At 38.1% G+C, this 23,284-nt stretch overlaps 1 protein-coding gene across 1 annotated transcript in view; it reads right to left on the reverse strand.

Annotated features, from left to right (window-relative positions):
* Window positions 1-23,284, reverse strand: part of MAP7 (microtubule associated protein 7) — a 108,387-nt gene that overhangs the window by 29,463 nt on the left and 55,640 nt on the right. The window contains exons 3-6 of the mRNA XM_075498809.1: window positions 19,837-19,914; window positions 7,956-8,119; window positions 7,004-7,115; window positions 3,412-3,522 (exon numbers count right to left, since the gene is read on the reverse strand). Of these exons, the coding sequence (XP_075354924.1) occupies window positions 3,412-3,522; window positions 7,004-7,115; window positions 7,956-8,119; window positions 19,837-19,914 (465 nt within the window). The remainder of the gene's footprint in view (window positions 1-3,411; window positions 3,523-7,003; window positions 7,116-7,955; window positions 8,120-19,836; window positions 19,915-23,284) is intronic.

The raw sequence follows: 23,284 nt of genomic DNA on the forward strand, positions 1-23,284 counted from the left end.
TCCCATGTTATTTGCCCTAAAAGTGAGTATGGTTTAATTCTCTTTTCTCTTTGCCCCTAACACAGGGGAGCTTATATCCACTTCACCTACTGGAAGCAATCGTGTGCCCACAGCATCCAACTAACAGCGCTCAGGCAGTGTTTGGGAGCGAGCTAGCTGATATGCACCAACAGTGAGCTAAGAGAGACCAACAAAAGCTCTTCTCTATATAAGCAAGAGGCGTCATTCAGAGGTGTCCAAATAGTTTTAGCCAGGATCTTGGAGTGAAGTCTCCCTAAATCTCTCAAATGGGTTTAGCTCAGAGTTCATTTAAATACACCTTGGCTTTGTGGATCAAGGTCATCACATACTGAATTTTCTGAGTGCACAGCTCCCCGAAAGCATCATATTTGACACCTTCAATACATATTCTAGCAGTCATTAGCATCACCATTAACCTAGAACAGCCAAATAAACTTTTGCCCACTGAGTTCCAAGTACAAGAGTATTAACACGTAAACGCATTGGACAACTTAACTTTGGTGTCCAATTCACACTGAAGCAAACTGAATACAAAACAAAGAGCATCACAAAATAGTAAGACTGACTTTAAAACAATGAGGTCATTTTTTCTTTTCCTTGCTCTTTTTGTTTTTAACACTTTAGGGTGATGTTTTCAAGATTTAGTCCTTCAAACCATCTGACAGACAAGGGGAAACTATTTTTTTGTTCCCATGCTGTGTTAGGCTATCACTCTTAGGGCTGTTTGCTCCTTGTTTCCACTCAGGAAGCACATTCATGATGGGGTTGCAGGTGCAAGTACCCCTACACCCAGCTACAAGCAAGTTAGTTTAAACAGATTAAAGAAGATCTTTATAGCCTAACTTGTAACTGAAAAACATACAAAGTCCCAGGTAGCTCGCAACAGTGAATTGATTACAGTCGTCTGTATTTGTCTTCAGGATATACAAACTGAACACTGGAAAGTTGTCTTAGCAGCAGCAGAATAAATTGCAAGTAAGCAAACAGCAGCATCTGATTAGTTCTAGGAACAGATGGGAGGCAGGGATTTAACAGGTCTCCTGATGAGCACCATGAAGGAGACTCTCACTGATAACAGTGCTGTTTGCTCATACAGAGCCACAAACTTGCTGAGGAGTAGATGGGAAAAACTACTCTATGCTTAGATTCTCTTTCAATAGGAAACAACACTGGAGCCCCTGAATTTCTTGTATAAAGGTGGCAGACAAAGGTGATGCAGTGATTGAGACCATCACCTGCTTGAAAGAAAAAGCACTGCAGAGAGGAGGAGGAACACAACTATGGTGCAAGTTTTACGCACTTTCTTAGTTTTGAAAAGCAACTCATACCTCATCTAAAGTATTAGCCGCTTGCTAAGCTTTCCCTGAAGAGCACAATTACCAAAATTTATTGGTCAACAGCAGCTTTTTCCACTTGTATATGTGTGTCCATGTTTTGTTAACAGTTTCAACTACTCAGTCCTGTACCACTAACATAAAAGCATAATGAGAAGCCTTTTCTAGCTGCCCGATTCTAAAATTGTATATAGAGCCATATAGCAATACTATACTTGAAAAGGAATTAATCAGTCTTTTAGACAATTAGTTAATGAAATTTTTTGTCTTTTGCTGGGCCAAAAAAAAAAATCTTGTCCTTCAAATGGTAAAAAGGTGCTGTTTAACAGAAGACATGTTCTTGATGACAGCTGTAAGCCACTTAGGGTAAGCTTATCATCCTCATCTCCAGCTTGCTGTTTTGCAGGTAGGAGTATGCATTACAGACAAAGTATGATTGGGTGCCCTCTGGAAGGTGAAAAGGGGAGCAGACAGTTAGAGCCCTCCTTTAAGCATGTGCCTTAAGATGCTGAGGCTACTACAGAGGTGAGTGGCACCTCTCCAGATACATGCTCAACTAGATTTAGGTATATATGACTTTGCACAAGAAAGAAGGCATTTACAGCATTTGGATTTGCTTTCTGTCTTGGAATCTGCAAAAGACATAACAGAATTCTGAAGAGTTCTGTGCTGTTTCAATGAAAATGCCAAGCAAAGAATGCCTCAACATTTAAAGTTTTTGACATATGGCCATCACTTCCATATTCCTTCCCTTTTCCCACCACTAGACTGGCTACTATTCAGTCTAACTTCTCCTGAATTTGAAATAGCTGGCAGAAACTATCACATGATGAGTTACAGTCCATAAAAGACTATCCTTCATATTTAATGCCTGCTGCTGTGTGTCCCGTCCCGTCCCCCCCCCCCCCCCCCCCCCCCAAGAGCCTTCCTCAAAGAAGCATCCCCTGGCAAAGAACAGCAACCATCTGGAAAAATATATACACCTAAAAAGGTAATAAAACTGACTGGATTTCAACATTTAGAGGAAAATATTATTGGAGTTTTCGAATAAATTATTTCCTAATACAATGTTGTATTTTTTTGCAAGTTACCAGACTCTACAACTAGGTTAGCCCACTAGGATTAACATGGCTCATCAAATCAACCAAATACACATGTACAAGCATACACATAAGACATGGCACTTCGTTAAGACACACAAATAACGTCTACCAATCAGTTTTGCAACACAACCAAAGTTCCATTCTAAAAATTCTTTTTGAAAACATGCATTTATCTGGGTTGAAATGGCACAGAACTTCTCATTCTCAGTAGAAGACACAAAAATCCCTTGCAAGTACTTTTCTGTAAAGCTCTTTGCACAAGTTATACAAGAGACGTTCTTTTATAAGACTCCTTTAAGTTCAATGCTTCAATCTCATAAATCCTCAGAACAGAGGCAGCAATTCAGCTACGTTAAATTTTAAAAGCTTGATTGTTTGTCATTTGTGCAGAGTTGTAAACATCAAAAACATACACTGAAATAACACAATCTTTGAAAAGTAACTGGACACAAAAAGTCAATAAACAGATCATATGAAAAACACCCATACCTCTTCAATAAAAATAATTAGAAATGGTAATAAAATCTTGAAAGCTTCATGCAACGTGTTCTTAGATAGTAAAGAACTACCACCAAAGAAGAAAGGAAAACATAATAATGGCAAAATGGCCTAACGCAAAGAAAAGGTCACACATGATTGCATGCACTATGGAGTGATGTATTCTTTCAATAGTTGTACCTCATTTACTAAAAACCTGACAGAAGCACTGCTTTTATCATTTGCTGAAGTAAGATTGTTTAAGTAAGTTCTCTTGTTTTAAAAAACAAGAAATATATATTTCTTCTCACAGGAAAAAATGTTCAACCATTTACTTTTCACATTTGAAGTCTTTTCATTCCCACTTAGATGAAGTACAGAAAATGACTTCAGAAGCTTGTTTTATGTGCAAAGTAATACATCAATATAGAACATTCTTTCTTGCTGTTCCTTTTTTTTTTTCTTTGAAACTGTACCTCTGTCTGGAGAATTTAGTAATGTTGCAGATGAGGAGGAGAGCCGCTTGTTAATGACTGGATCAACATGTTTCGAAAGGTTCATTGTCGAAACAGACCGCCTGTCTGGATCTAAAACAAATGGAGATAATGCTAATTGACAGCCCACATGCAGTAGTGCAAGTTCCTAGCTCACTAGTGGGAGGAGGAAAACATGACTAGGTCACTCCTGCTCTATCACAATAACTTTCAAAATCAAATGGACTTCTCAGCAGACGTTGTACAGGTGACTCAAAGACTGGGCACAAAACTGTTTAATCTAAGTTTCAAATGTTAAAATATTCTGTTCATCGATTATCATTCAATCAGGTTGCAATCCAAGGACTAAATGGAGGATCTGAAGTCAATACTAGTAGACAAGATGATATTTCCTCGTTCCTTTCAATAGTCTCAGAAAAATCTTGCTTATGACTTACAATAGAAAGCTTCAGGGAAGGACCAACATGCTTGGAAATGTGAGGTTATTCATAAAAAAAACCCTTGGCACCTGAATAAAAGGTGACATTTGACAAGGCACCATTACTAGGCAGAAGGTCATCATCATGACAATACAATGCTTAAAGATTAAGGGAAGACTAGCGCACAAGTGAAGCAAGGGTAAGCGCAAAAGGAATTAAAAGATTTAGTTAAAAATCCTGTAGTTATGTATAAGTGCTAAACTTCCCACCACAGAGTCATTTTCTACCTGCTGTGAATGAAATTGTAGTTAGTCAATCCAAAACAGCACACAGCTTAGCAGATAAAGAAAATGAGTCTCTGTGGAAGGCTACAGACTACTTGCAATGCACATCCTTGGTATGTGATACTAAAGGGGTTTATTTTGCTTTTAGGTTCCGTACCTTTTACAGCAGTACTACATCATTTGGCTGCGCAACTGCTGCAGAGTCAGCATCTGCACCCTACTGAGGGGGTGATGAGAATACAGATTTCAAGAATACAGATTGCACATACTTTGTGCATGTGTCACAAGAAGGTTGCTAGGAATGGCAGAAGAGGAGGAATGAGCTGAACAGGCCAGCTGTATGCTTTCTGTTCTCTCTCTCAGAAGAAGAAGAAGAAAAAAAAAAAAAAAAAAAGCAGCTACATGCATCAACTACATGTCCTCCACTGCAAATTTCCATTTGGAAACCTGACATTCAGAAAATGCTGGGAGAGTCAATTCTGCTTCTGCTTACATTTTAGCATGTACTGAACCTCAGCACTACTCAGCAAAGCATTCAACCATGCTGAAATGCAACGAAGCTTGAGCATATGCCTAAATGCTCTGCTGATTCATATTCTGTGTGTGCAAAAATATGTCCACATACTGTTTTGGAAGCAGATACAAACTCAGGACACTGACAACATTAAGGAGGATGTTGCTGAAATATTACCTGCCATTGTTTATTTATGACAAGTACATCAACATTGTATTTACCTGTTCTGACCTAGTGGATTACAGTATACTCACTGTGTACAAAAAACTTTCACAGAAATACAGTGCATGAAAAATACCTTTCCTCTCCTCAGATCTACGAACTATATAGGATTCACTATAACTGGTTTGGACGAAGAAAGATTCACCCCTACCCCACGTGATTATTTGCTCGCTTTGTCTAATGTTAGAATGACTCAGTGAGGGTATAAAAATCAGCAAACTGAGTACTGGAAGGGGGATAAAACTCAGAAATAGGTTTTAGAGGGAGAAATCTAAATGTTATAGCTAAGACCAAGACCTCTGTAAGCTGGCAAGATTATCTCACATTGATCTATGGGATATATTGAAGAGTGCTGTGTGCGAGTCAGTACTGGAAACAGGATACTTAGGCTTCCTGTGTCGCAGATCTTTGTCAGAACAGTATCGTGGGAATGGGATGGGGATTTTGATCTCTTATATCTAACCTATAGCTGAGAAAATGTATACTATATCAGTATAACAAAAAAGTTTCTACATTTGGCATAAAGGATGTACCGCATAAAATAGCTTTCCGAAGATGACAGATGACTATGAAAAATCACCTCTTGTATTTAGCATGCCAACATTTCTCTTGTGTCTGTGAACATGATTTAAATGAATGAAATTCAGCATGAGGATCTGTGTGCAAGTTTTAGCAATATGAATTCTATAAATGTAGAATAGGCCAAATGCAAACCATTGCCTAGAAGATTGCTGGTTTCTTTGTTCTAAAAAAAGAATTTAAATATCCATGAGCAACAAATTAGCCAATGCAGCTGGTTATATGTCTGTGTTCATGTCCACAATAAATGTAAATCCTGCGTATATTTAGTATGCCAAAAAGGTTTTAGAAAAGACCAAAATATCAAATTGGGTATCCCTGAATTCCAGTAGACAGAATATTACACTTCATTTCAGTGAATTGTGCCAAATCTTTAGAGTCAGCCAGTAGTAACTCTCCATAGTAAAAATAAATAATAATGAAAAAATCTGGTACTAACAACAGTTCTAATCTATCAGCATGATGTTAAGCATGCATTGCAACTACATGAGGGTGGTTTAGTTACTGATGATCTCGTTTCCTGAGAACTAGCTATGGGTAAAGGAATCAACAAACCACAGCAATTATGTACCAGGTTTTCTAGCCCCACCCAGAGATCTGAAGTGGTGCTCCAGGCCTGCTAAATCGAGAAAGGTGAATGATGATTCAAAAAAATAACCTAGGGACAGAATGCAAGACAATGATTTTTCACAATAAAGAAAATAAAAATCAAATAAGTTACAAAGAGTTAAGCAAAAAAGTAACCTTTTATGAAAAATAACTGTTTATTGAACTTATATATGACACAGATTTCAGAGCATTATTTTCTCAACTTTTTTTTGCTTCCTTGATGAAAGGTTGGACACATTGAAATGTATACATTAGAGTAGGAAGACAAGAATTCTAAGTACCACTTTCTGGTGGAAGAAATAAAGAACAAGTTCTGTTTTTTGGGTTTGAGTCATATTTAACAGGGCATATACACATTAATGATTGGCAGATTGAGTTAGAGAAGGTAATTTGGGAAAAAAGCATATAGCTAAAATTCACATAAACTTAATTTGCCCATCTTAAAGTTTTTCTAGGGGAAAAAAGGGACTTCTATCTCCCAAAATACCTGCACAAGGTACAGATGGCTTATCACAAAGAACAATTTTTCTTCCTTGTGTCTGTTTTAATCTCAGTATTTGATCATTTCCACCAGACCTATTTTTTGAGCCATGATATTTAGCATTTGCACACAGTAGCTCATATCACAAGATTGACACAGCACAAGCACACCCACACATACACACACAAACAACAGCAAAGCAGCAGAAGCGAGAAGCTGTAGCAAGGTAAGAGTTACAGAATTAGTCAAGTCCTGAAACAAGTTTTAACTTTGTTCAGATTTCTCCTTGTTATCCTTTTGCTACACAACATCAGAAACATGCCATTGCTAGCAAAAAATAAGCTCAAGAGCAAAGAATTTAAACCAGTATACACTGAGCCATCCTTCCTTTTAACAGAAGCAAAGTAAATTCCAGTTAACTGGCAGGGCAAGGAAACTGGCTAGCAAACCAAGCCTCCCTCTTTACCTGTGTTATTAATGCGGTTATGTAGTGCTCCTCCCCAGGACCACCTGTTTTGCTTTTGTTTTGGCTTCTGGCTTCTTTCAATTGTGCGACGTACAACAGCTTCATGTCGTTCCTTAAGTACAACAGGATAATACATTTGGATACTATTGGGTTTTTAACTTAATCTTCTCATCAAACCCTGCTACCCTCCACACGGACAAAACCTAGCAGGCATCTTGGTGTTGTGTGCAAGCTTATGTGCCGCCTACTAAGACACACACTCAGATGAACCATCCTAACTCCAGAACAGGATTAAGCAGTAATTAAGCCATAAATAAGTTAATATTTTAACTGTAATTTTGAAAAGGTAAGATCTGTTTGAGACCTGCAGAACTGCAGAGAAAAAACAGTGGCCCTGTTACAGCAGCCACTACACAAATACACCCTAAGGCTACTTCCCACCTTGTATCTCCCACTTACTAAATACTAGAACAGTGGGAGAGAGAGGAAACAAAAAAAACCACACAAGGATGAGCTGACTTACGGAGGATCACACTGCAAGTAGTTCCCAGCTTAACTGAGACAAATCAGCCAAGAGCATATTTCATTACACACTCACTTTCTTAAAGGTTTTATTAGGGCAACTAATATTTAGCCACCCTTATACTGAATAGCTAAGAATTAACAGATAACCATACAAAACTGACCCAATTTGTATTTTTCTGCATGAGTTTGTGCAGTGTCACACACTGTAACCCAGACATGCTCAACTTAGCTGCATTTGATCCACAACACACACTTTAAAAAGCAGTATCTGTGCAAGTAAGGCTTAAAATCCTGTTTCGCACGCTCTCTCATACTGACCATGGTTTATGTTGCCTTCTTCCCATCAACTCTTAAAGAAAAAGTTTGATAGTACCGTATCTTATGGTAAAAGCAAGATGAAAAGTGTTTTCATGACATTTATTCTTACCTTATCCTCTTCTATTCTCTGCCTTCGCTTTTCTTCTACAGCAGCTCGCCTTCTCTCTTCCTTTAATCTCTGCTCTTCTAGCTTCTTTCTGCGTTCCTCTAGGTGTTTTTCATAATGTTGCCGGGCTCTCTCTTCTCTTTCTAGCCAGATGGATTCTCTTGCAGCTGTGAGAAAAATCAGAAATAAAAAGTATTAACATGCTATATGTGATGAAGTCTTTAATACAATTTGAATAACCAAGCTAAATGGAAAAACTTTTGAACTCATTTTCTTAAAAAGACATACAGAATATCCTAATCTTTCCTCATGTATTAAAATGTTGTGTACCCTGGTCACACATCAATTTAATTTCATCTCAATTTACTTACTATGAATTACCACCAGAAATAGTTAAATTATTTGAGCATATAGTTTCTATGTGGAAGAAAGGATTTTTTGTTAGTTTAAAATACCTAAATACTTAAGTCGGATATATGTGAACACACTTTTGTTGTACAAACCACAATAATTCTCTGTATCTCTTGCTGTAAAAAGAAAGAGAAAACTATCACCACTATATAACTTTACTGATCAATACAGATCTCTTATGATAGAAGTGGCTGGGATGATAATTCTAGCACCTGCACTGTTAGCCATACCAACAGCTGACTAGAAGGAAACAAGTTACCCACGAAAGAAGTCAGTCTAAAGGTGAACTTTAATCTGTCATATAACTCCACTGCTGCAGAGCTCTGAACAACGTGTTTCAGAGATGCTAATCAAGAAGAACTACACGAGACAAATTTTGCGCCCCATCAGGGTCTGAATTTTCATGAAGGTATTATCTGGAACACGGGCTCAAATTTTGGTCCACATGAAACCATCTACATATGATACTCTGGACCTCTCCCCATTGCTGTCTTAAAAGCTTCAGGTCCCAGAAATTTTTCTGTTCTAAAAAAAACCTGTTACTTGCTTTTTAAAAAATCCCAGACACTTGATACCTCTGGATCTTCATGAGCTGACAGATGGGAGTGCAGGAAGAGATGCACGCGAAGGTCACGAGACAAACATCCCCGAGAACCACATTAGAAAACCATACACAGAAAGAGCTCATTGATAACACAGCAGCAACAGGGAACCAGGATAGCAAAGTGTCAAAAAGACTTTCAATTTCCAAGGCCAGCAATGTAAGGAAGTTCTCTACCCAAGTCTGAGACAGTGTTTTTTAAATTCAATCTGGGGGAAAAAAGAAAAAGAAAAAAAATAAAGGAAAAAAAAAAAAAGAAGAGAGAGCCTATTGTTATAATCACATACTCTAGAACAGCAACTCCAGCCTTCAATTAGCAGAGATATTTGTGTTGACACAACCACATATCAAAACCAAAAAACCCCAATACTTCTAGGTGTTCAGAGCAGACATTGCAATCACTTCTTATAATACTAGGACTCATCTTCATCAAACTGCTCTTCAGTACTTTTCTGCTTACTCAAGCAAATCCCACCTCACCTAATAAAGAACTTTGATTGCACTCTAAACCTTATATACTTGCATACGGAGTCTCACAAAAAATCTCTACCCTGAGCAGACCAGTTCATATGTAAAGTATCTCCCTTAAGAAAACCATGATGAAAACTCAGATGTCAAATACTTTGCTGAGAAAAGCAGACAGCGTGTTTAGCTTTGCTGTGCTATACAAACTAGCAGAGAGGTGTTTTTTTCAGCAGCTACAAGCAACCATAAGACACACTCTTGGCAAGATGAGTGAAAGTTCAGCAAGATGTTTGCAGGAAATTTCACAATCGTAGCTAGAATAATTACAACAACAAGGAATAGTACAGTTGCTTAGATAATTATTAATAACAGGTGTGAGAAGCGACACCTACAAAAGTAAAATACTAATGCAAGAGCCACCAGAGCTTCCAGGCCAACTGAAATCTGCAAAGGCTCCTTCTTCTATATTGAAGCCTTACAACATAACAAAATAGAGCCAAAATTGGTATTCCAAATGCAAGACTAATTTGCAAACCAGAAACATGCATCTGCTGCACCTTCTTGGGAGCCAATAGCTCACCAAGAGAATGGATGGACAGAGAGATGGCTCTTGCTATGGCCTACCCTTCTCCTGGGACTTTATGGCCCCTCATGATGCTGTTCTATTGCTCAGGTCCAGAGAAGACTGAGCCCACCTTTTCCAAGAATTTGGGTTACATCCTGACCAACTGAAGTGTAAGACATGTCAGCTCTGAGGTACCGTCCCCTCTTTTTGTCTTTGCCTTCTGCTTAACAGTCCAACGTTGCTAACCAATGCCTTGGGCAGTACCACTGTCAGCCTGTCACCAGAAAGGCAGTGATTTTTGCAAAAGCTTGTTCTTCCTATTAGCTTCTGCACAGCTAGATTGCAGAATAGGGTCAGCCTAAGAATAAGCAGCCACATCAGTGAACTGTACTTTCTTTCCACTTACTCTACGTGCATTTACATTGTTTCAAATATAAATGCAAATGAGGATAACATTCTATGAAAGCAGCAACCCAGTTAATTTCACCAACTACTTTTTCAAAAAAAGAAAAAATACTTATCTTTAATACCATCTAAAAACTGGCAAAAGAAATTTCTAAAGTGCTTACACTTAAAGGGAAAAAGAACAGAGAGTACCATTAATCTCTGAATTCTGCACTGCAAACATTTCATGTTAACTCCCTTCTTTCTCCTGAATCTTTGATGAAAGTTTCAGAGAAAGTTAACACTTACTATTACAGGATAGGACTGCTTCAGATCTCCCTATTTGAAGCACACACATTTTAAAATTCTATTAACTTTTATCTGTTTTAGCAAGGTTTCATGACCATTTTAACCAAAATGCTGGCTGCCACCAAGAGGAGCAGCATTTGCCCTCCTCTAGGCTCTGAGTTTGTACTCTTCCTCCCCGTGCTGGCAACGTTGCTCACGGGACTGAGATGAGTCGGATCAAGGAAACAATCTGGTTAGAACCAGGTTGCTTCCATGCCTTTTTTTCTTCCAACACTCTTAGCTGCAGCTGGTCCTGGTGAAGATCAGTCAGTCCGGGCAGATGGGTGAGCAGACATGCTTCCAAGTGGGTTTAGGGGGTTCTGAAACCAGAGGAAGCCTTAGGGCAGAAATGGGACCGCTGGGCAGTGCAGCACTGCCTGCCTGAGCTCTCCTGAAGCAAGACAGCACTCAATAGTTTGCTAAATTCGACAGCAGGTCAATGCAATACATGCAAAGAAGCTGATTTTACCTTGTTGACACCAGACTAACTCAAACCCAACCTACACCTAAGAGGAAGGTTACAGAATATGGCTTTTCTGTATTTCACAGATTTATGAAAGCCTCTGCCCCAAGCTCTCAGTTGTTGCCTAATTCCACACGTATTAAATCCAAAAGTCTTTGTCTCATCTTTAAAGACCTCTGCAGTTCTGTTTTGAGCAATATCACATTCCTGTTTCTCTGACAAGTCATACTCCTAGCTTCAGATATGTTTTCTCCAAAAATTAATTCTTTCTCCTCCATCAACAGAACCAATTACTATATACTGGACATCTGTCTGAAGACAGAAGTTTCACAAAAGGCACAGTGAGTCTGGGAAATCATGCCTATTACTCATGAGGACACAAAAGGAAGGAAAGAGACACTCACAGCTTGAGTTTATGGGCCTGAACAGGTAAAATATTTTACTTCATAAAACCAAAATTTGAACAGAACGTAACTAATAATACACTATGAACAACACAATACTTTTAATACTTTTCCCCATTTCAACACTAGGTTTTTATCTTCTTTTTCCTTAAATAATTGTTCATTAGTGCTAGACTGCAGTAATGTTAAATTACTGTTAAATACCATTCCTGGAGGATATGGTATAACTCTCTCCTTCTGTTCTTTCTGTATAATTACTTCCTGTGAGGCTTCTCCTGCTAGTTTTCATTTTCAGAATTGTTTCTTGAGTCTACTGTTATATTTCATTTCCGATACAGAAACGTTTAGATGGTTTGTTTCAGTTCTGAGGACAGCATTACACAGATACATATAGATGCAGAGCTTGTAATACTTTAACTTTAAAAAGGTGTATGATTTTATGGACTTATTTTATTCTAACATGCACAAACTATAACATTTAGTCTTAATTTCCAATCTTTATTATTTGTCTATCTGTAGATGTCACAGAAATGGATTGGGGGGGGGGGGGGAGGGGGAGGGGAAGAATCATTCCCTATCCTCCTCTTAAAAGGAAATCTGGAGTTAATTTCATTTATTGCATGCAAAATTTGCATAATTTGATCTTTGTTATAAGCTTTAGCTTCCCTAGCTAACCATTCAAGAGTGGAACTAGATTATTCCCTTATGCAACATCATATGTTTGCAATCTAAGTTAGACCCACCTTCACATAGCAAATGCTCTAGTTAAAGCATTAGACATGGTGACAGCATCCTGTCACCATGGTGGTATACAAGTGAAGTAAAAAATAAAAAATAGTTCACAGACGCTGTTTTATAGGCCCTGAACACACTAAGTAACCCAAACAATGTAGTTCAAAACTGGACTTCAACCAAATCATTTTGCAGAAGTTTTGAAACATCCATTCTCTTTGAAAAAGCTAAGAGCACCTAAGGAGCTTAGTAGCACATAAATGTCATGGAAGTCCATCTAGCTGCAGCATGCTGGCTTTTACTCACTAGTCACTTACACACGTACTCTAATGATCGTATCAAGACAAGCCACTGCTGTGAGCCCAAAAGACTTCCACAGATCCTGAGAGCACCTGGATCTTTTGTGCCTGGAATCTGCTTGCAATAGCAACCCAGCATGAAAAGGCTCTTTGGTTTTCTACTGAAAGTAAAGCACTTCCTGAAGGATACAAGAAATTAAGAAAAGCAAAAAGAAAAAACAAACAAACAAAAACTTTCTTAACTGATGTCACTGGAATATTAATTTGCCTATAAAAGACATGGAGATTGTCTGCTCTTTCTGTCATTAATGTAAATGGTTAGACCTTCTTGGAGCATTCTTTGCAGCAATTTCCATAGGCTTCAGCCTGTCATGTTGTTTAGAAAAAGTAATGAAAATAGTACTTTCAAGATTAAATTCAGGAAGAGAAAGGCTGAAAACCTTTTTATGTTTCAGTATGTAAAAGAGTTAACTTTCACATACATTCTCACTCCTGGGAAGACAATCAGAATGCTTAACCTCTGGATAGAACACTAACCTTCAACTTTCTGCTCCTCAGAGAAGGGATGATAAAATCATACTTTTTGATAAGGAAAGACAGCTCAGTAACAGAAACACACATTAGTGATGGATTGCCAAGGCAAATGGAAGCGTTAGGCTGGAATAAATAATAACAAGAGAAATAGATCTGTTTTCAAACAAATATAAAGTTATGTCTTTCCATCACCTTTAATTCACAGGCAAAAGGCAGCAGAAAATATACACCCATCTGTTAACATGAGGAAGCTACTAATTTTATGCTTGGACCAAGTATTTTAACTAGTACATAAAAGCATGATTTATGATACATCTGTTTTCTGATAAACAGCATAACAACTATTTTCATGAATTTAACTTTTTCCACAGATAGGGAAATAATCTTTCCTGCTTTTAAATTTTAATTACATTTCTCCTATTAGAGAATGAAAGAAGAATAACTCCTTTGTTTTCACTGCTTCCTGTATGCACTACAGACATTCTTGCATGAACTTAAGGGTTCAGTTTTTGCCATCTACAAGGTAGGTATATACAGTGACATAAGTTAGTGTCCTTAGATATGTGATTATATCTTCAGAAAAAAAAAAGTTTAAAATAACATCTTTTTATTTCATTCTCATGTCCCCATTTGTGAATTTGCAGAAACTTTTTTTCCTGCTACCCCAGACAGAAATTAACAAATCGTAGTCTAGAATAAAAATTGAAGTTTACTCAAGGGTTAAAAAAGCCTACTCCAGAGTAAAAGTTAGGGATATTAAGCCCTATTCTGAATACATAGGTGTGCTTCTAGAAGCACAGCAAACCGTGTTTCATAGAGACACATACATTAAATGCCTTGCTGATAGAAGGAATCAGCAGATAAGACTACAGGAAACAGAAGGTATTTCTAAAAGGTCCAAATAGCTTGGAAGAACAGCCAATTTGCAGGATGTGGAAGGGAAAAACACCCACTTTTATGACAGCACCTCCAGAAGCTATGCCAAGAGCTATGCCCAGTGCTGAGCCAATGCTGGGCTCCAGTACGGGTACGGTCCAACAAAAAGGTTTTTTCTTGGGGCTGAGCCTTAACAACTTCATGATACTTCTCTCCCTTGTAATAACACACATTGTCTGACAGCATGAAAATCATTCAAAGAAAGCTTGGTCATCGTTCAAATAGTACCTGTATGCTGAAACCTTAAATGGCATAGGAACATTTATATTAAAGCTGGAAAATACAAAGAAAAGTCACAATCTGATCCTTGTTCTAGCTCATTGCTTAGTACAATCTATACATTTGAACACAGTCACATGATACAAGGACACAAAATCAGAACATAAAAACAAGATTTAGAAATTGAGCCCTGGCCATGCTGTTAATACCTTCTGCTTGTTTGCAAACTAGTAATGCTGGATTAGGTTACAAAGCAACGTAATTAACGCTGTATTTCTGGCACCTCTGAAGTGAAGAACAGAGCAAAAGAAAACAAGGTCAATCAATGAAGAAACATTCCAATATTAAGAGACACATAAGACTTGACACCAATCAATTTTACACTAGAATTAACTAATTCAATGTGGGAGATGTTAACTGCAAACCATGCACGTTTCTTTTGTGGAAATCATTTTGTAGTTTCCTTCCCCAGTTACGCACACAGACAGAGAGCCATTCTTTGCAGCGGTTTTAGGCTGTGAGGGAAGGGGGAACATGCATTAAATGTCAAAGCCTTGATTTTCCCTTTATCCATGTGAAGCAAGGGGAAGTCCCTCCAGCTCCTCTTTTGCTGTCCCTTCTGCTGTCTCTTCACTTTAGTCCTTTTTCTTCTGGTTTACCGCCTATGTAAAGGCAGATCAGTCTAGCACCGCCCTTCCTGAGTCTGCCTTTTGCATCCATCTTGGATGGACAGCTTACCTGAGTAAAGATCTTATAGTCTTTGTCAATCTTTCCAGCCTTTATCTTTTCTGACTTTACAGCACTGACCTCAGAGAAGCTTTCTCCTCTGCCCGCTGTTTCACCTTTCCTCACTGCCAGCTCCGCACTGTCTGAGGCTGTGATCGCCTCCTTGCTGCATTAGCAGAAAAATGCATCAGTGATGCTTTAACCGTACCTAAAAATGCGGATGTTCCATCAGGCCACAGAAATGGCTGACTGAATGAATTAAAAGGTGAACTTCAAGAGCTTAATTAAAGCTGAAGTTAATGTTAGATTCTCTAAGCCAACCTTACCCCAGTAACCATGCTCTGAGGGACGTTCAGCGCAGACATTTTTAAACTAAACTTCCTTAAAAATTGTTTTCATGTCTTATAAACCCTTCTGACACTTAAGTCCTCTGAGGGCATCACAAAATGATTCATACGCTAGGGTCACTGATTCCTAGTTTCTGTGGGGCTTCTGACTGTGGAAATGTTGGATAAAGTTCAGTCCCCAACTACCAGAGAAGAGAATAAGCCAGAAAGAATTCACAGACAGAAAAAAAATTGTAATTTTTATTAATGTGATATTTTCCCTATGATCACTTCCAAATGGGAGAGGAATACATATCATAATGTGATCTTTAAAATATTACTTTAATGCTTATGCATTGTAAGTATTAAGAATTTAATGGATTTAGCCAACCTAAAATTTGGACATATTCTAAAAACTAAGATTAATAACACATTTCCTGAAATGAAGAGTTAAATCAGATGGCAGGATTACTGTCTTTTGTTCCCAAAGCCAGAAACTAAACGAGCCATGTGTCCTTGTCAGGATCATAATTGTGATAAAAAAGGTCAGCCTTCAAGCAGGATTAGCGTAGCTAAAACATGCACAGGTCTAAGACAAAATAGTTTTCTCAAGAATGAGGGACTGAGATACTGCAAAGTAAAAATAAGAAAACCCTAACTCCTCCTCCTTGCGAGGCCACTGTCTAAGGCTATCAGAATGAAACCCATTTTAAAATCCCAGTAGCTTTCCCTGTTGAAAAACACATTTTGATTTTTCTTTCCAGTTATGGAGAACCAGGTCTACGCTAATAAATGGAATGTGCCCAAAGACCAACTGGTATAGAACAACTGTCACCTGTACTACTAAACTTCTACCCTCCAAAATGGTGACAGTACTCAATCAACACATGAGGAAAAGTCCATGGGCCTCCCCTGCCAATTCCCAAACCTTGTCTGGGAATCAGCGAGGAGACAGCTAGTTGGCTGGAGCCAAAACCCTTCCAGGATCCATCATAACAGTTTAATAGCAAGAACAATTGAGTTTCTGCACTAGGGAATGCTCTTCAGCACTGTTTAATATCCTAGTACAGATACAAGAAATATGGCAGTTAAGGGTGAAGCCCCCCTACTGAAAAAGCAGTAGCTTTTACTAAACTTTTCCAGTTTGATCAGGCCATCTGCCATGTTTGCCTTCACAAACAACTCAGTTCTGATGTGTCTCTCACAGCCTCCAGTGCCAAAGCAAGCCGGTCAGCCTGATGCATGTGAAGAAGGAACCATACTGCTGAGCTGGAGCCAGAAGTATGACAGCTCCCTTCATTCTGTCCTCTAAGAACAGCCCCATTTGACAGCTATCACCCTCCCCTACCACCGCCTCTCTTGCACGACCCAAGAGTCGGTCTCACACGGAGACATCCGATATTCGTATTTTAAAGGATAGATGCTAACTTCACACATAGGCACTGTGGTAAAGAGTGCTAGCAGAAACAGCACAAAATGAAAACATGATTACTAAAGAACAAGTGACACACTGGAAGCATTATTTATAAAATCAAGTAAAGATTACCTTAATAATCCTTTAAAAGGTCTGAATGCACACGTCAACAAGTAATACACACATTACCAAATGGTCAGGGGAATAGAAAACTTGAAGCAGGGCTGCTAAGCAATTTCTTTATTTCTGCCCACATGAAAAGGAAAGTCTATGAGAATAAAGCTAAAAATCCAAAAATCGATACCACTTACTAGTCATGGAAAACATGAGTTGCACAGAAAAAAGCCAAAGAATTCATCTTTCAGAAGTGTTAGGATGGCATGTCAAAAGCAATGCCTTTCCTACAGTGAAGGAACTAAAAACCCCTTCCTTCTTGATGGGGTGATTAGCTGAAATAGCATACATGTCCCTGTGTGCCTTCTACGTTTTTAAAGAAAGTTCCAAAATTAGACATGAATATACTAAAGTGAAAGGGGCATTTTTGTAGAAGCCTTTTTGTTCTTTACAATTAGGTAGCATAACGTGATGCTCAAGAAACAGCAGATACCAATAGTCCCACCACACATATGCTATATCTATCCAGACAACAAAAGTGACAGCACTCATCTTTTCTACTCCCTAAACTCTCATTAAAAAGAGAAGAGGTAGACACCCAAGAGTAAGTAAAATAAGACTGCCAAAATACCACTGCCAGGTGCAAGCAAATCCCAAGAGTGCAGAGCACATACTGACCCATTATACCACAGTGAAAGCCACATCTATCACAGCACAGCGGAACTTGAAAAAAATTAAAGCTTGAGAGTAAACAAAAAGGGGGAAAAAATAGGTCTCAAATCTACCCTTCTGTAACATCAGAATATTGCCCAATAAAGAAGCATAATCACTATTAAACTGGTACTCCACATGATCTCAACAGAAGGGCTGAACAACTTAATTTTCATGAAAAGATAATGTGACCTCCTGCTGTTCAAGTTGCTGAAAGTACAAAACTAAATTGTTAGATTACTACCAGGTCTACACTTACAGAATTGAACACTGTCTTTTTTTTGGCATCAGAGAATAATTTCTCTTGAGGTATGACTGAAATTCTCAACTTCTGCTTAAAAAGAAGCCTTTGCTAAACTTGACAGATCCCCTGAATCAAAAGGAGAGGAATTAAGTTTAAATCCACCTTAATTCTATAAAAAAAAATTCCTTCCTTCAGTTGCTTTACTGTTGCATGGCTGATGTCCCAGTATTAACAAAATCCAACTCTAATTTTCAGCAAGACACATTTATGTAACAACATTATACAACTTGATGTATAAGATAGACAGCTTTGGCATTTCTTTGCTATGGTTCACATGACATGAGTGACTGATTATCTAGGTTCTGCACTAAAAAAAAAGTGAAGCTTGCATGCCATTGTAAAAATCATTGCTTTGCTGTACTGGAACACAAATCTCAAAAGACAGCTCCTCAATCATAATGTTAGAAGACAAATACACAGGTGAAAGTACAATGCGACTTTCAATTTTCTTGTTAGTTCAAAATAATTCTTCATGCAAGAACATACAATACACTCATACATCATGAGGACATGCAGAACTCTCCCATTTAGAATGAAGGATTCCATGTCAACTTAAAAAACCCTACGGTTTGATGTTGCTTTTAAAATATGTCACACAAAATGACACATTTCTCAACAGGACTCATGTCCTTCCAGTAACAGATATTAATTTATCAACAGCTACAAAAATCAGAGTTCAGGAAAACTTCAGGAAAGCATCTCTCTCTGCACTTGAATACAGCATTGTTACTACACAAGGACTGAACCTGAAAAAAGAACAAATTCAAGACATGGAAGTGTCATCTATGACAAGTCAATTAAAATGGGCCAGTAACCTCCATTTGCTCTAGAACCTGAAGAAATTAAGCCTATGCGTACCATCAACCTCAACTCCAGGAGCAGCTTTTTAGGGACTGGCAAACATCCTGTCACGTTATCCCCTTGAGCAAGTCAAAACCAAAGCTTTCTTTTTCCCCTCCAAAACAACCCTAGTGATTCATGCATGGCTAGTATAATGTTATATAGTGCTGTAAAGAAGGAAGGATATTAATGCTATTAAGACCTAGATGGCAATAATAAATCATGGCTCTCCAGGTTAGAAAAAGCAGCATAACTCTGGCTGGAGTTATGATATAGTTCTATAAACTTACAGAAGCTAGAAAATGGAAATAAAGAACTCCTGTTTCTCAAGCCATAAGAACAATGCAGCATCCAAAGAAATCAGGGTGAACATGTAAAAAGTAAGAGGAAATACTTGTGTTCCCCAGCTTCCCAACTGCCACAGAATGTTGTGGCAGCCAAACAAATAGTTTTCAGAAAGCCCTCAATTTGGCTTCACATAACCATAATTCTCCCACCACCACACTCAGTATACTGCCCATCACTAGCCACTTGTTAAGTAACCTTCACCTTCCCTATTCACCTGAATAGTTTTATGCATGCTCATGCATAGGTGATATTTTATAAGATATTGAGCACATCTACTAAAGGTTTTACCTGACAAAAATCCACGTTTACATAGAAAAATTCAAACCATACACTGGCAACATATTCTGCAATTCTATTTTAAGGCAATAAAGGATGCATTCAACATATTAAGATGTCTAATCTTAATTGGTAAAAAAATTCTAAAACTTGAAAATTCCATTTACATCAGTGAAGCTTCCTTGCATGATTTGAGAAATCAGCCCATTTTTCATTCAGATTCACAAAGGTAAGTAATAGGTATGTGACAGGTATAGCAATGATTAATCCCAAGATGTGCATGAAATAGAAGATCTACTTTAAAGATGTAATAGCATATCTAAAGTGACATTATTGCATACCTAGCACAATCAGTTTGCTGAATGCTGCTAAAAGCAAACTGGCAAAAATATTGCATACGGATGATAGTCCATTAAAAAAAGCCAAACAATAAAAAAACCAAACCAATATAGAGTACGCCTTACCTAGCTGTTTTTCTCGCTCTTCTCTCCGTTCTCTAGCAAGCCGTTGCCTGTCATCAACCTTTAGTATTGTTGGATGATCTGTAAATGGAGGGAGGGGGAAAATATTAGGCATGTAGCATGAAATCAAATAGTACCATAAACAAGCTTTTAGGGGAATGACCGTTAAACAACTCTCTTTATTCTACTTCCAAAACAGATCACATTTCCAGAAATCCATCTTATGAAAAAAAGATGGAACAATTAAAAAAATACAAATGTATTCTAACTATCAAGATGTAAAACTCTCCCAAAGAATGGACTAAGTTGTAACTCTGAATTCCAAGGAAGACCACTGCCTGTGAAAACCCAAGAAGCTTTGTTTGCAAGCCTGTAACAAGTCAATTGCTTGAGAGCATTCTGACAAAATACTGTCTATTATTCCATAACCTCTCTCCAAAATGCATCCACAGGAAATTCTATTATAATGCAGCATCCTCTTCCCATCAGTGTTGCCTCAAAAAACCCAATAAGCCCTATTTCACAAGACTGAAGAAGCTCAGAACTCAAGCAAAACAGGTTGGATCAAAACACTGTAGCAGTTCTGGTTGAGCTTCTGAAGATAGCATGATACTGATCTCCACGGATGTTTGCGTGCACATGTGTTAAAAGCTCAGGTGAACATGTCAAGACAGCACATCACATGCATGGACTGGTATACCAGTAAAGTAAGATGATAGTTTCCTCAACTATCCTTGTAGATTGAAAGTTAACTACACAATTTCTTTAAAAATATCTGCAACTGGCCACTTGGATCACAGCAATAAGACTAAGAATAATATGAAAAATCTGTGTCAGAGCCCAGGCTTGACTATAAAAATTCAGGCTTGGTTGGAAAAACATCACTTGCTCAGTGAGTTCTCTGGAAAACAACAAAATGCTAAACAGCTAGCATCCTACTTCCAGCCTCAGCAGTGGAGCTGTTCCAGACAAAAAGGGAACAAAATCCAAGTTACCAATTCATCTCAGCATGCTGCCAAAACTAATTTCCTACTCATCCTTAGCCTGTTCTGTTAAACCTGGAAAGCTGCTCATTTTATGCTTTTTCACTAGTACTGAAAAAGTCTGCTTTGAATAAAAACACTAGTGAACAAAAAACCCCACAGAAAAATCAAAAAGATTTCTGGGTACAAAGAAATGGTCTGATTAACTTTAGTATTGAGGGGAACTCAGTTTTTAAGCGTTTTAAGATAAAGAACTACCTAGAATACTGTCATCACAGAAGCGCACATAAAAACAAGACAACAGATCCTTTTCACTCCGCAGTGCAAATGCACAAGTAAGCAATTTGTAAAAACACGTGAAGTCAGCCTATTTGTGTATAGACTGCATACCTATGAAAAAAGTTACTAGCAAAACAATACAATGGGTCATAAAAACAAGGTTAAAGACATTTATAAAATTAAATCCCTGAAGTGAGGATGTGCTAGACAGATTTTGAATAGTTATTTGAATATGACAAAAAAAAAATCAGTAATGCACATTTCATACTCTAACAGAAGTTTCTGCATGAGGATGACACAGGATTTCTTGGATAAAAGAGTTCACTGACAACTAGCTTCAGTTTAATTATTCTTGAATGCTCATCAGTGAAAAAACTATAATCTCAACAACGGTCAGAAACTACAGCCATTAATGGCATTAACTACTAATGGCATTAACAGTGATGCAAAGTAAGAGCCGCAAGGAGAAAACCCATTGCATCGTTGGTAGGAAGAAGAACATTCAAACATTATAGCCCCAATGAAAGGTGCAACAAGTGAACAAGTCACCAGCAAAGACAGAAGGTAATCCATCACCCAGTTACAAATCAAACCTTTAATGTTGGTTGAATAGCACACAGTGCTGCCATTTATGAAACTATACCTAGCCATACCATTGATTTGTCCAATGTATGGCGTAGATTAACATCTGCCTGATGTTAAGAAGTGTGCTGACTTGCATGCAGTCTCTTCAGCATGCAGGCACAGGTCAAAAGGGTAATAATATTCCTTCTCTCTCATGGCTGGCACAAGAGATTCACAAAACATGAATTTCTGTAGCATGAGTAATTAGTGCTAGTGGAATAATGCACACCCAATATGAATTCCCCTGGAAAACAAGGATTCCCTTCCAGGGCTGTCAGCAAAGTCAATGTAACGTCAAGCTGACAGAGAATGATGAGACACTGGGGAATAACATCAAATCCTGCTTCTTTCAGAATGTACTATTCTCCTTCCAGGTTTTTTTTCCCCTTTCTTGAAAGAAGAGATTTCCCTATCGGGGAGAAGCAGCAATTCTTCAAAGAGGCAGGAGGGTTACATGGACAGGCAAACTGAAAAGGCCTCCCTTAAGAATTCCTAATTATAAGCAATGGAAGGAATAAAATAATTTTTTAAAGCTGCCCTCTGCCATTCTTTTTGAAGATACCCAATTATTTTTTCTATATCACATACCTGATAGCGTTCATACACACACACACAGCCCCTCTCCCAACACCCCAGGATGTTAGAACAATCCTAAAGAATTCACATTAAGTTGCAGGCTATGTAGAGCATAAGTATGTCTTCAGTAACAAGCTATTTTGCATACATTTGGGAGCACAAAGAACTAAATCAATATTGGCACAAAGATGGGGATAACACCTTTGTAGCAGATCAGCATTGCCTTTGCTCTGCTAGAAGCTGGAGCATACGTTACTGGTGCAAATCTTACATTGTTAATTAAAATGTCTTTTTGCCTTGAAATGCCTTGAAAATAATCCTTCATAGTTTGGCTACAAGCCCAATCTCCAACAATTGCATTCTGAATCCAGCTGATCTGCTGACACCCCCAGTACATTGCTTCAACAGCTTCAAATTGTGGCAAAACAAGAAAGTTCACACTGGGCCTGCTCCCCATTTTCTCTCTCACATCTCTGCTCATTAACAACCCGCCAGGCAAATACCTGGGGGACTAGCATTTCTTCTTATTCAGTAGGAATACCAGGACAAACACACAAGGTACTTTGTACTCTCTTTTGCTCATATTTGTCACCAGGCAATAGCTTTAAGTTGCTGCACAAGGAGATGGGAAACACGTCATTTGCAACAAATCCTGCAAGAATTTCTCAATTCTTACAGAAATAATTGATAACTGGGCATATACAAAGCCTTACAGAGAACACTCCAGAAGACGCACATGTTGCTGTAGAAGTTGCAGTCTGGTTATGACGTCAATGAGTGTGAATTCATGCTCAGCAACCTATTTCACTGCACTTCCATAACACACAAATGCTTAATATTAGGCCTGAGAGAGATGTTTGGAGATTAAATAAGCCATAGTTCTATGAAAGGGAAATTAATTTTGTACCTATTGCCAGAAATTAAGCCTCTAAACTACATATGAAAACAGTATTCTTCATACACTTGCAATACTTACTGTTAGTTCAAAA

The sequence above is a fragment of the Mycteria americana genome, chromosome 3 (assembly GCF_035582795.1).
Source record: "Mycteria americana isolate JAX WOST 10 ecotype Jacksonville Zoo and Gardens chromosome 3, USCA_MyAme_1.0, whole genome shotgun sequence".
Lineage (NCBI taxonomy): Eukaryota > Metazoa > Chordata > Aves > Ciconiiformes > Ciconiidae > Mycteria > Mycteria americana.